Source organism: Poecilia latipinna, unplaced genomic scaffold (genome assembly GCF_001443285.1).
Source record: "Poecilia latipinna isolate Pla-1442-1.1 unplaced genomic scaffold, P_latipinna-1.0 Scaffold936, whole genome shotgun sequence".
NCBI lineage: Eukaryota > Metazoa > Chordata > Actinopteri > Cyprinodontiformes > Poeciliidae > Poecilia > Poecilia latipinna.
In genome coordinates this window covers 101,090-115,219 of record NW_015113552.1, presented here as the reverse complement: position 1 = coordinate 115,219, position 14,130 = coordinate 101,090, and the positions used below count along the sequence as shown (strand labels likewise).

Below are 14,130 nucleotides of genomic sequence, written 5' to 3'. Positions count from 1 at the left end.
ACACACAGAGACACACACAGAGACACACACACACAGACACACACACACACACACACACAGAGACACACACTGACAGCTGTCCTCACTCCAACATTGTTTCTTCGTCCCTTTGCTGTCACTCAGCCTCTCTGCTGCGCTGCAGCGCCGCCTGCTGGAGGAACCGGGCGCCTCGCCGCTGATCAGAGGAAACATTAAAACTCTTTGATGTTCATTTCTGTTTCTTATTTTATAAATTAAGTAAATTAGAAAATATTTCTAAATACTTTCATCTTTAATTGAAGGTAATTAATATTTCTAAATATGATTTTCATTATTATAAATTTGCAAAAATTTAAAGTAATTTCAGTTTTACTTTTTAATTCAGTTTTATATTTTTATTCTCATAACACTTTTAAGAAATATTTTATGTAGATCATAATATCTAAAAAAAATTATATATTGTATAAAATTTCAATTAATTATATTTAAATTTTGCATTAATAAATTAAATATATTTAATATATGAAGTAAACTTACATTATTTCCAATGTGTTGGTTTTCCCTCAATATTTTTAAAAATATTTTTGGATGTTTTCTCAATCGGTTCAGGTCAAGTTATAAGTTTTATTTTATTTTTTTACTACTTATGTAAAACTCCAGCACTGTTTTGTCAAACCTTTGGAAAAAACACTATGGACAGTCGGTTTCGTCTCTTTAAATGATTTCGTTGGATCCTTTAGAATATTTTCACTTCCATTTATTTTTGTTTTTTAATTTTCCTTTAATTTTATTTATATTTTTTAGCTAAATTCCCTGTTTTTCCATGTAAACTGTGATTTTCCTGCAGCCTTCCAGCCTGTGGCTGATTTGTCCCTCGTGTCTCCGTGTGTCCAGGTGTCCATCGGGAAAATGTACGAGGCTCAGCGGACGGTGGTGGACGCGCCGTGACGCTTCGACCCGGCCTGTGAAATGCATTGTGGGAGATGTAGGCCTGAGTGAAGCTGGACGTTGTTTCTGCCTGATGTTTCTCATGTTTCCTCTGCAGGAAAAACTCAAACCTTAGTTTGTTTTTCCTGAAACATGAAACATCAGGAGGATCAGAGTGGCTGGATGAAAACATGTGAAACTAATTGAAGCTGATTCACGCTTAGTTTTTATCGAGTCCGTCCGGCAGGAGACGAGGACAGCGCTCAACTGTCAGCCATTTTCCTCTATGACGATAACACTGTTTGTTTTTACAGTGCAGGACTTTAGGTTTCATCTCTCAATTGAATCAAAATGCTAATTTTTTTAGTCTAAAATAATCTGCAGCCTCCTCCGCCTTCACATTAAGCCCCGCCCCCAGAGGAGTCACCATGGCAACGGTTCATGTAGCAGATCGTTGTATTGGGATCGGTTCTGGTCAATCAGATCGTCTCTGAGCTTCTTCCTGTTTCAGTCGTGAAATTAAAAGTTTCTCTAATAACGGTTTAAGTTTCTGTTTCTTTATTCGGTCGGTTTCGTCTCTTTTCTGACTAGTTTTTATGTCATTTATTTTTATTTTCTCAGTTTTAAGTTTTTTTTAATGTTGGCAGCTCTGAGTCCAAAAGCCTGAAGCCATGAAGGGAACCGGGTCGGTCCGGTCCGTGTTCACCGAAGGATCAATTTAAACCTGAAACCTGTGAAACGTCTCTGAGCAGAAACGGTCAGTAGACCTTCATCTTCATCAGTCCAACCAGGACAGACTGGGTCTAAACTGGTACCGAGAAACAGCTGCCTGTTGGCCAAAGACCAGGAGACGCTCCAACTGGTTCCCTCTGCGATGCATTCAGGGACATCTGGGAACCAGAGCTCCTCTGCGATGCATTCAGGGACATCTGGGAACCAGAGGTCCTCTGCGATGCATTCAGGGACATCTGGGAACCAGAGCTCCTCTGCGACAGATGCACACTGTTGCTAATGTGCTAGTAGTGAAGCTAATGTTTATTTAGCGCTTAGCTAGCTGAAAACATTTAGCTTCACCTCAGTTAATTCTTCTGAATAAATTCTTAAACAATAAATTTTTTAGGCTGTTTTATAAATTTCAGTTAAATTAACGTGTTGAAGTTTTGTTTATCGACTGATCAAATAAGTTCGCTGTTTCTGTTATGCTCTTATTTTGAAGTCTGTTTCCTCTGCTCGCTTCTCTTGTTTTGTTTTAAATAAACTTTATTGAGAAAGTTTCTCAACGAGGAGTCCAGATGAATGCGACACTTCCAGGAGCGACCACCAGGCGGTGCTGGTGGTTTCTTCTTCTCCTGACGCCGCCCAGGTGTTGGGTGGAGCAGGTGAGTGGCCCCTGGGGCCTCCGGCTGCTATTCTTAGATCCGTTTGTTGGTTCAAACACTGATCTTGTTGCTCAACACCTGCTGGACCTTTTGCACATGCTCAGTACAGGACGGACTTTAGACCCGGTTCTGACCCACTTCTGATGAGCCTGCAGGTCTGTTGACCGTTTTTACTCCTTACTGATCCACCTTTTGATCAATATGCTTCCCATGATGCATCACTCTGTGCTGAAACATGAATAAATCAGCTTTTCTTCAGTCGCTGCTTTGGATCATTAGGAACCAGATTCATGTTGGATGTTGGTGAATGTTCATAGAACAGTTTCCATTTATGTTTGAGTCAAAATATTATAAACATAAACTGTCCAGAAACCAGAACTGGATGATGATTGGTTCCCTTACAGCCAGTGATGATGTCAGTTGGTCTGGATGAAGGTGAAGCGTTTGGCCGCATCGGCAGCGACTGGAGCGTCTGACGGAAAACGGTCAGCAGGCAACGAGTCGACTGAGCTGAAGTGGTGGTAGTGAACAGTTAGCGTCACGGATACCTCAGAGAAGCAGGAAGTGGACTACAGTGCAGGGCATTCTGGGTAAATACAACCAAAGCTAACGTGCTAGCCTAGCGCTAGCAGCAGAAATGGCTCCTGGTCTTTAGCCTAAAGAGAAATCCTCCAACCGCTAAAATCCTCCATCTTGTTTCCATCTGGTGAAGAAGGAAGTTGCTCTCAGTGTCTTCAGAGGTTTTTGTGTCGTTTCCTTCAGTGGTTCTTGGTGCAGCGCCCCCACAGGCCAGGAGGGGAACAGGTTGGTTTGACTCAGAACCACAGCAGCTGCAGGTGGAGCAGATGTTCTGGTTCCAGTAGAACCGGTTCGACTGGAGCATCAGGATATCAGAATTAATCTTTTAACATCCTTAATAAAATAAAATCCATCATGAAAGTTGTTTCAGACTTTAATTCTCCTTCAGGATTCGATAAACAGAATGAATGAGTTTTAGTTTCTGATCCTCTGCATGTTTGAGTCTAAAGGAACCAAAACAGCAGCTGGTTTATTTCTAGATCATCGATTCAACCAGAAAGACGCGGGCGGCTTGTTGACGGATCAAACATTGGAGGTCAGGTTTACCAACATGAGGCGCCTCTGGACTTTGGTCTGAGCGTGAAGACAGCTGGACAGACAGTCGGGCTGTAAACACGGCCCAGCTGAGGGAAAGAGACGAATGTTTGTGTTTTTATCCTCTCTGCTCTGCAAAGACCCGATGATCTTCAGGAGAACTTCAGCTGCCTGCTTCCCTCAAACATGAATATGATTTATTTCAGAGGAGAAAACATGGAGGCGAGGCTGAATGTCCTGAAAAAACTCCTGACTGAAGGTTCCTGTGTCTCCTGTCCAACTGAGGAAGACGAGGACATGTCGGGTCATCACGTCTCCATTTCCTGTCCTACCATCACAAACGTAACTCAGCTGAGTTTTGATCAGATGATATTTCAGCTGCAGAATCTGAGAAACATGATAAATATGCAGAAAACTCCTCAGTGACGCTGCCAGGCTCGGTGGAGGATCTGTGGTGCTGAGGGATTATCAACATGCTATTCAACCATTTACTCAGATTTAAACATTATTTGATTTAAATGAACTCACTATTTAATCAAAACACCTGAAGTAATGTTTAATGATGTCAGACTAAAATACATTTTTAAAAACTAAATTAAAATGAATCGAATAAAAAAAATATAAAATACTTACAGTAGAATCTGTGTAAATATATGTTACTAACATTGATGCTTCAAACTCACCAGACATTTTATTATATATATAAAAGACGGTTAAAAGTGTTTCGTTCAGTTCAGTTTATTTTCATATCAGTTCAAACCCATTTTGTTCATAATTTTATAAAAAGCTCTAAAATAATTTCAGTCACATCAGTTCATGATTAGAGACGTTTAGTAAAGTTTCTAATGAATCCCAGCAGCCATCTTTTATTAAAACAGTTCAGATCTGAGCTGCGGTTCTGCAGCATCGCAGTTTGGACCCGACTGGAAGTTTTATTATTTATTATCTGGATCATTTCTTAAAAACACAAAAAAACATTTTGTTTAATAATAAAGTTAAATTCAGTGACAGTTTGATAAAACAGAATCTCACATGTGGGTTTTTATTGGGTCATGCTGTTCTACAGGGTTCGGACCGGAACTGGGTCCAATCAGAACTTTTTTCCTCTTTATGTGAGGAAATAATTAATAAATGATGCGAAGCAGAGAAAACTAGCGGGAGGAGATGTTCTGGTGTTTGGGTCATCTGGGTGGAACCGGCACCGAACTCTGGATCTGGACCCAGAACTTTGTTTGTTTTTCATAATCTGAGGCGGACCGGACCGAACCTCCTCCCGTCCAGCTCTGTGTGCAATATTAAAACAAATATTTGGCTCCAAACTGCGAGCAGCTCCTCCTCCGGCCGAACCGGCGTTTCACAACCCGGACACGGAGCACCGGCAGGAGCCGCTGGGAGGATGGACCAATCAGAGCGGGCCCTGCCGATGACGATGATAAACACTAATGTAACATTCAGAACATGAAATTATACAAATGACATTTTTCACAGTTTTTGGCCATACATAAATTATTTTTAATCATTTTTAATAATGGCTATTTAAAGCTAATCTTGACTCTCAACCTGTTTGTATTTATCTGATAAAACACCAAATTATTTGTAGAAAATAATACTGGTTGGAATTTTGTCATAAAACAAATCTAAAATATTTTAAGGAACAGGGATGAGGACTGCTAGCTAAAAAGTTAGTTCTGCTAACCCCAAAGTGCTAATCAGATATTAGTTCTGCTAACGCTAGGCTCAATAATAAATATTACATTTTAAAATCTAACATTTTAAATGTTAAAATCTAAATTATCATAAGGAACAGGGATGAGCTTCATTAGCTAAAATGGTAGCTATGCTAACCATAAAGCAGTAACCATAAACATAGTTCTGCTAATGCTAGGGCACTACAACAACGCAGTAACAAGTGGAAGCTAATGCTAAAGCGCTAAATTTAACAGCTGGTTAAGTGTTGTATTCTTCTCTGTTCCATTTGTTGTGTAGTTTCCACTTGCAGTTTCTTAACTGCTGCATAAACAATTTTCCACACCTTCAACTAAAAGTTTACAAACATTCCCCTAAATTAGTGCTTTAGATATTATATGGAAAAGTTAATTTAGATGAAGCTAAGTGTGCTAAAAGTTTTCAAAGTTAGCAAAAGCGCTTCCATTGAAATATCCCCCATTGAGAGACTAAACCTCAGGTATCAATCTAATGTTAAAATAACTCAAATGTCATCATGTCCTTAGACTTTAAATTTTAGTTTACAGAACAGTGAAGGAAACAACACTTTAGAATTTAACCAGAAAATTAATTTAGGGGAAGCTAAGTGTGCTAAACATTTTCAGAGTTAGCAAAAAACATTAAAGCACTAAATGGACATCAGCTGCCCGTTAGCGGATTATTGAAAGTGTTCCCTTAACTTTATATTGGGTGTTTAAACTATTAACCCTTGTGCGTCCGAGGACTGAGGCAAAAGATCCAGGTTTTACATGTGTGGGGTCAGTTAGCCCATTTCTACATACAGGCAGATATTAATGTTTTTAGAAGGGAGAGGTTCGAGTTTTTAAGGCGACTGTCTAATAATAATAATAATAATAATAATAATAATAATAATCGATTAGATTTATTATGATCTATCTTTGATCATTAAATTCAAAACTAAAATGTCCAGAGGAACTTGATGGTAGAAGTTCATCTGTTCAGGAATCGGCCGAAATTTAACCTGAAAAACAGATAAAATGTCCAAACATGTTTTCTGATCCAGAAACCAAATAAATCAAATTAAATGATCGATTATCGATGATCGTCCATCTTGGATTTTCAATATGGCCGATAAAGATCAAAGTCTGGATGGAGGAAAGGACCTGTTGGACTTAAATGGTTCCGGGATTCTTCAGGTTTCCTGGTTTTATTTCATCCTGAAAGTCAAACATTTGGATCAGAACCGGTCCGGTTGGATCCCCGGCAGGTCCAGCATCCTGCCTGGAGTCCACTGCTGGACGTGGTAGAGTGGTTCCGGATGGTTCTGATCCGTTCAGAGGGATGGAGAAGCCTCTCCGGCCGGCTCGGGATCCGGGCGGCCCGGCTGGTTCTGGTTCCGGTGCCGGAGCGAGTAGTTCTGGCCCTGGTTGTTGTCCCAGAACTCTCCCTCGTCGCTGCGCAGGAACACGGCGAAGTGCACGGCGGTGCCCGGGTCCATGAAGGGCGGGATGAACACGGTGAAGCCGAACCGGACCGACTCCGACCCGGGCTGCTCCGGCACCGTGACCGGCACCGCCTGCGCGTCCACGTAGGACAGCCAGTCGTTGTAGGTGAGCCGGACCCCGACCTCCCTGACGGCGCAGCCCCGCAGGACCCGCACCTGGCCCCGCAGCTCGAACCGGGTCACGGCCAGCCTCTCCAGGCAGACCCGCAGCTCCCGAACCCGCCGCTCCGCGTCCCGCGGCTCGGGGAAGCAGGCCAGCAGCCGCGGCAGGTCCGGCCCGCCCCGCGGGTCCTGCTGCTGCAGGGGGAAGCTCTGGTACCGGGACAGCACCTTGGGCGGGATCTGCGGGTCCTCCTGGGCGCTGAAGTGCTTGATGCGGGCCAGGCTCAGACCCATCGAGTCCGCGAACTTGACCCGCTTCCTGCCGCCGTCCAGCAGCGCGGCGGGGTACGTGGGCAGCGACCGCGCTCTCCTCCGGTCCCGCATGAACTTCTCCAGGTGCGACGCGTCCACCTCGTCCTCCAGGTCTCCTTCCTCATCCTCCTCATCATCCCGCAGGCCGTTCTGCTGGCCGGCCCGGTTCGGCCCGCACGGCGGAGCTGAGCGGATCATGGGTGCGCTGCGACCTGCGGGGCGGCGGACGTGGCGCCGCTTCTATACGGACCCCCGCCCCCTGCGTGACACACACACACACACACACACACACACACACACACACACACACACACACACACACACCTCAACCTTCACCTGTTTGCGTGCTGCTCAGAGGAGGATTTAAAGGGATTTTATGAGACAAACTCAAAGATTATTAATATTATATCTGAAAAGTGTGGCGTGCCTCTGTGTTCTGCCATCTGAGCTAAGGCTCTCTGCAGCTCCTCCAGAGTTTCCACTGGCTGAATAACTTTCATATATAATCAATAATTTCTCTGCTTTCAGGTGGTTTGGTCTCCAACATGCGGTCCGAGGGCCATTTATGGCCTCCAGAAGGATTTACTGGGTCACAATCGGGAACGGTTCAACTCTGACTGTCCAGAACCGGCAGCAGAACCAGAACCAGAACCAGGTCAGTGTCAGTAAACTATAAACACCTGACAGAGTCAAAACAAGATATAAAAAAATTACAATTAAATATTTTTCTCATTTTAACTTTTGTGAAAAATTTATTTATGTTCTGCCACAAATAAATATTTCGAAGTTTGATCTGAACTTTGAGGTTCTTAGTAACAGTAATAATGATGAATTATTATTGCATAACAATATTTATTATTTTTATTATCAGTAGTTGTTGTATTATAAAGTCAGGGATTATTGTTATAACATTATTATATAATAATGCTATTATTATTATAGAATTATAAAGTTTACTTCTTGTAAACGCATCTTGAATAAATGAATAATAAACGTATTAAATGTAATATTGTTGAATAATCAGCCAATCATCGCAGCAGAAGGTCAAACGTCACTGTTTTCTTGTTACATAACGCGCCGCAGGTGCGTCAATCAGCGCGCAGTAAACAGATACATGACGTCACCACCGCCGACAGGGTGACGTCATGTTCACGTTCAGCTGTGATTTTCTTTAAAGGAAAGAAACATAAAACAAAATGAAACGTTTTATTGGTTTTTGTGTTTCATTATCAGGTTGTGAAATGTTTCCTCCTCTCTTTTGTTCCGCCCAGAAATCTGAATAAAAGTCAATAAAAACATTTTTGTTTAATTTCTGACTGGAAGCAGCAGGTCAGAGGTCAGAGTTAGGTAACAGCAGGTTAACACTCTGTCAACACTGAGAGGAAAACAAACTGCAGCCAGAATGAAGCTGAAAACTTCTGAACAATATGAAACTTTCCTGTTCAGGGAGGAAAAGTTTCATATTTAAAAAACAGTTTTCAGTTTGTTGATTTATTACTGAGCTCTGATCAGTTATTCACGTTCAATAAAAACAGAAAATAAAACTCTCAAACATATTTTACTTAATTTATAAAAGAAAGATTTTAAAAAGGTGTGAAACTAATCATTTATTACAGTAACATAAAAACAAAAGAGATTAACATTTAAAAATCAACCTTTATTTGTAATAAATATCTTGATTTATTATTTTTCTAAAATTTTTCAATATGTTTTCCAGTGATATTTCTGACCTTCCTCATCATCATCGTCACTGACTTTACAGTCTCAGGTTCTGGTTCTGATCCGGTTCCGGTTGGTTCTGACTGTAAATGTGAAAATCTTTTTACTTTCTGAATAACAACCAGCTTCCTGGACGATGTTTCCTTTTCTTTTCGATTTTGAAGAGTTTCTAACTGGACTCCTGTGTCACATCGTATTTATTCCCCCGGGGGACCGGAAGTGGAGGATTACCTGTAATTCTGAGCCGGAACTCCCTGCGTGGATTTACTGATTACAACTTTCAACCACCAGGTGGCAGCATTTATTTATTTTTATTTTGAAAAAAATTGCTCAGCAATTATTTTTAAAAATAATTTTAAACATTGAATTGACATTTATTTTATTTCTCTGTTCAAATAATAAACTAAAATCAGCTCGGTGCTATTGAAATAATTTAAATAATCAGATTTGCATAAAGAGGAATTATTTCACATTCCAAAATAAACTCCCACAGGTTCCTGATTCTTCAGGGATTTATTTCCTGAGCCTCATTTTTTTTTTAAACTTTTGCTGTTTGAATTAAATTTTCTGAATGTTTCTGCTTCTAGATTAAGATGAACCTCAGACTGGGTCAGTTAACAACAATTTCTGCTCAGCCAATTTTTATTTTATCTTGAAAGTCCCGTTAAAAGATAAAATGTCCAATTTGAATCAGTCACCTGAACATCCAGCCACATTACCTTTAATTATACTCAGTTGAGGCCACAGAAAGCCTTCAGAGGACCGTAAGAAGGCTCCCGGACCTCCGTTTGAACCCCCATGTTTACAGCTTTTTCATCAACAGTCGTCCACCTGAAACCAGGATCAAAATCCCAGTTTGTTACTGGTTTTAATGTAATAATAAAATACATCAGCTTTGTTTCTTTGGTCTTCTTTCTGAAATCTTCCCAGCAACAGACCACCGACCTCCAGCTGATTGGTTGATATTTAAGTTCTGGGTTTAATTTTTCAGTTCGGATCTAAACTAAATAAAATCATCAGATTATTCCTGTTACACTGACCGTCCACAGGGTGGCGCTGCAGAGCCGCATCCATCTGATGTCTCCATAACCAGCCATCCCAGAATAACCTGGAGTAAACCGGACCTCTGACCCAGAACAGAGCTGATAGTTTATCAGTACATTTCAGAATAAAAGCCCACAGCAGCAGCGTCTCAATCACTTTATTACATTAGGAAGCAGCTGCACTCATACAGCATCACTGGGTTCCGGTTCCAGTTCTGACAGAACCTGGACACGTCTTATCAGATCCGAAGGTTCTGGAAAACAGCTCAGTCTGAAGGGCTCCACCTGCTGGACGGAGGAGCGATTCTCAGGTTTTAAACACAAATTTAAACTTTTTTTATTCTTTTTCCATAAAAATAAAGTCAGAATTTCATCAAGTTCAGTTTAAGAGTTTTATTAGTGCAGAACGAGTCGGGAAGCCGGTTCTGGAGAGAAACACCGCGGGTCGGGTTTCACCCCTTCAGACTGAGGTCACCAGAACCCAACCGGAACCAACCGGAACCAAATGGATCCAACTGGAACCAACTGGACCCAAATGGAACCAAATGGATCCAACTGGAACCAAATGGATCCAAATGGAACCCACCTAGAGTCAAGCTGTAACCAGATTGGACTGATTGGACCCAACATTAGCTGCTGACCGACAGGAACTCGCTCAATTCAGTTATGAAGATATAAAAACAACAAATTATACATCCAGTGCAAGATCATGAGGTTCTGCTGAACATCTGGATTGGAATGCCCGGCATTAAGGACTTCATTGGGACAGTCATGTGATTGGCTGGTTAAATTCTGGTTAATTCAGAGTTGCCATGGAGACGCAGCATGGAGCCGTGGATCCTAGATCAGACTGAGGGAATGTGATGATGTTGGTCCACAGCAGCCAGTCGTCCGCTCTAGAACCGCCGCTCTACGCTGGCAGGAGCCACGGCACCGAGCGCCGCGGACGATGACATCACAGCGCTCAGACGTCACTCACTGTCGGCGGTGTAGATACGATACATCAGAGTCACGATGCCGGCTGCCAGACTGGGGATGATCAGGTTGGACCACCAGCTGCAAGAGAGCAGCAGGAGTTACTAAACCACCGAGACGGAGACCGACTTTGGCCCTGGAGGCCCCTGGTGCGGAGTTTACCTGGCCTCCTCCTTCGCCGTGGTAACCAGCGTTTCCTGTCCAACACAAACAAGAGAAGTGATGAGAAGGGTCAGAGTTAAACATCATCATCCTCCTCCTGTCTCTGGGGTTTACTGCTCCTCATCCAACCACTGTGGCCTACATTTCCCATGATGCCCCTGGCTCTGCTGACTCACCACAGGCTTGGCGATCTTGTGCCGGTCGTCCTGCAGACGGACAGACAGACAGTTAGTGAGAGGGTGGAGGTGTCATGGTGGACAGTGAGGTTAGCGTCTTGGTGTCGTGTCATGGCGTGTGTCGCCATGGCGACGTCCCCAGACTGACCGGGTGCAGCTCTCCGATCACCATGCTGGCGGCCATCTCTCTGGCGTCGGTGGAATGGCCGACGTCCTCGAAGCTCTCCGTGGCGTTGCCCCCCGCCTGCTCCCTCAGAACCTCCTCGCCTCCGGGATGCTGCGGACACGGACCACACCGTCACGACCGGAACCAGAACCGGACCGCTCTGGTCGTCATGGAAACCCCTGATCAACTGTTCTACAAACTTCCTGGAGAACGTCTGTGATTTTCAGCTTAGTTTCAGTTAATTAGATGAATCATCATTTATAACATTTTATAAATGACAGTTTTAGAGATTTTTCACCAATACGACCCGATATCATGATGAGGAGTGAATTAATGAGGCAGATTTTATGAAACCTGCTCATCATGAAATCTGCCTCATTGTGTCTTTAAGAATTTTAATTCCATTTTGTTTCATTTTTTAATCCTAATAAAAAATTTTACAGCGTAAAATATTCTGTTCACCAGTAAAGTTTAAAGTAATTAAGTTCTTAGAATTTGATCATTATTTTGTACTTTATTAGATGGAGCTCTTCACATGTCTAATATTGCCCAAATATTCAGAATGTAATAAATATGTTAAAGTTGAAAACATGATCAAATAGTTTCAGAAAACCAAATATTGGAGGTTTGATATCTTTATCAGTTTCTATCAGTCTAAACGTTTTGCACCAAAATCTCCAAGTTTAAAATATTTTTCTCCCAAATTAATAAATAATATTTTAAATTTTCTCCTTTATCAGCACAACGATAAAACATTTAATGAAAAAAACAATCTGATGTTTTTCCTCAAACTGTTTCTGTGTTTAGATCAGGATGGTTCTGGTTCTGATTCAGGTTCTGGTTCTCCTGTGTGTATTCTGCTGACTCAGCGTTTCCCTCTTATCTCTCGTCCCTGATCCAGTCTGCCGGATCGCCCTGCCAATGATTTACAGCCTGCAGCAGAGACAACGAACCGGGCCTCATCAGAACCGTGTCCCAGGGAGCCCGGACCGAGCCTCCTGATTGGCTGGCCGGCGCTGACGCTCACCTGGAGGACACGCCCATCGCCTCACCTCTGTGCAGCCTGTCCTCTGACAGACAGCAGGACAAAAGTGCAACCGGGCCGGTTCTGTGTGAAAGTTCCTCCAGGAGCAAATATCAGCTCATAAATGGAGACCACGGAGACATCACTGGACAGCAGAAGAAGAGCTGCTGAACCTCCGGTTGGTTCTGTTGACCTGAACAATTAGCTTCATGCTAAATAAACCTGCAATCCTATTGGCTGACGGGACCAACAGCTGGTTACCATGGAGACGACTGCAGTAAGGGAAATGTTCTTATTTTAAGTCTATTCAGGAGTTGTTTTGACCCTTCTGATTTTAATGATCAATCCTCTGATTGGAGGTTTGAGTCGATCTAAAAACTATTTCATAATAAAATAATGAAGCAAGCGTCCTAACCAAAGTAAAGTTGTGTTTCTACATTCAGACGTGGAAGAAGTCAATCAGATTCTGACATCTGCTGGACCGAGTCGGTCCGCCGACACCGTTACCTTTCACTGTTCATGTACTTCCTGTCAGGCACAGGAAGTACTTCATTTAAAAAAGGTTAACTTTACATTTATTTGTAAATGAATTTTTAGGTAGTTAAATTCAAGTGAATTTTGTTAAAATTTAATAACAGAACATTTGTTATTTTTAAGAGTTAAACTTTGTTTCTCCGATATGATTGGTTAGTTTACAGGTGAAAAAATGAGATTAAATTAAAAACACGAAAAAAGGAAACATGATAAACAGAATAAAGAAAAATATTTGAAATAATGAATTTATAACAGGAAAGAGTTGCAGAAGTTTTAACAATCTACCTTTTTTAATAGTCTTCACCTCTTAGTTAATAGTCTTCATCATGTCTGATAGAAATGTGCTGCTTACGAGTATTTTTTCTCTAATTACAAAAAACAATAAAAATGTGATAACCAAAATCAGTGATTTAATATAAAAGTTGCTCAGATTCATTAAGTTACATTAAATTCTAGAGTAGTTTATAATTGGTGGTGAAAGGGGGCCCGGGGCCCCAGATCCAGAATCTCTGGCTACGGCCCTGGCCGGCTCTCAGATTTAATCAGATTTAATCCAGATAAAATCTAATGTGAAGCAGCAAACCGCGGAAAAGTTTTGGCTGGTGATCGGAACCAGACCGCTGTTCTGGACACCGGAAGCAGAACTTTTCTCACCTCGTCCAGGAACTTGGTGACATCGTAGACCTTGTTGTGGATGATGATCCAGGTGGACTTGAAGGAGTTCTGCTCCTCGATCTCTGACAGCCTGAAGTACTTCACTCCTTCGGGGCTTTTCTCCTGCTTCTCACCCATCTCTGTCGCACCTTGGTCCGTCGGTTCGGAGGCGAAGTGGCGGCAGAACCGGGCGGAGCTACTCGGCCGCACTGAGGTTATGTAATACCGGGGAGAGTCCGACCGTGACTCCGCACGAACACTCCGACATTTACCCCAGAGACACTCCACTCCAACTTCCAGCGCTCACTACTTATCAATGATCAAGGTGAGCTCGCGCTAACACCACTTCCGGTTGGAGTTTTCAAAATAAAGCTGGATGACAAGTCAGTGTAGGCATTAGAACACATATAAAAGTAAAAAAGAAAACTAAAACTAAAATACTTATAGAAAATTGCTGCAATTGTGAAAAATAAAAAAATTAAAATAAAGACATTTGGATTACACAAATAAGTAAATATATAGTTACATTAAGTTAAAAAAATAACATTGTACAGGCAATAACACTAACAAAAATAACATGTAACTGAACTTATAAACTTAAATTAGTGTTTTAAGCAAACAGCTAAATACATTTCAATCTGGAAAGACTCAGACGGAGAAAAAGGAACAATTAAA

At 42.0% G+C, this 14,130-nt stretch overlaps 2 protein-coding genes and 2 long non-coding RNA genes across 4 annotated transcripts; 1 reads left to right on the top strand and 3 right to left on the bottom strand.

The window, feature by feature from the left end:
- Positions 1-614: 614 nt before the first annotated feature.
- Positions 615-3,999, top strand: LOC106957782 (uncharacterized). The gene is made up of 2 exons (XR_001427026.1): positions 615-2,440; positions 3,605-3,999. It is a non-coding gene; the product is annotated as an uncharacterized LOC106957782 (long non-coding RNA).
- Positions 783-2,869, bottom strand: LOC106957783 (uncharacterized). The gene is made up of 2 exons (XR_001427027.1): positions 2,648-2,869; positions 783-2,508 (listed from the first exon to the last, which is right to left on the bottom strand). It is a non-coding gene; the product is annotated as an uncharacterized LOC106957783 (long non-coding RNA).
- Positions 4,000-5,993: 1,994 nt separating the features above from the next.
- ppp1r3g (protein phosphatase 1 regulatory subunit 3G) lies at positions 5,994-7,263 on the bottom strand. Its single transcript, XM_015049246.1, has one exon. The coding sequence runs from the start codon at positions 7,198-7,200 to the stop codon at positions 6,418-6,420; it is 783 nt and encodes a 260-aa protein (XP_014904732.1). The 5' UTR covers positions 7,201-7,263; the 3' UTR covers positions 5,994-6,417.
- A 2,643-nt stretch (positions 7,264-9,906) lies between these two features.
- On the bottom strand, positions 9,907-13,767 carry cyb5a (cytochrome b5 type A (microsomal)). Its single transcript, XM_015049253.1, has 5 exons — positions 13,456-13,767; positions 11,226-11,354; positions 11,078-11,107; positions 10,902-10,936; positions 9,907-10,820 (listed from the first exon to the last, which is right to left on the bottom strand). The coding sequence occupies exons 1-5, from the start codon at positions 13,591-13,593 to the stop codon at positions 10,736-10,738; spliced, it is 417 nt and encodes a 138-aa protein (XP_014904739.1). The 5' UTR covers positions 13,594-13,767; the 3' UTR covers positions 9,907-10,735.
- Between the last annotated feature and the right edge of the window lie 363 nt (positions 13,768-14,130).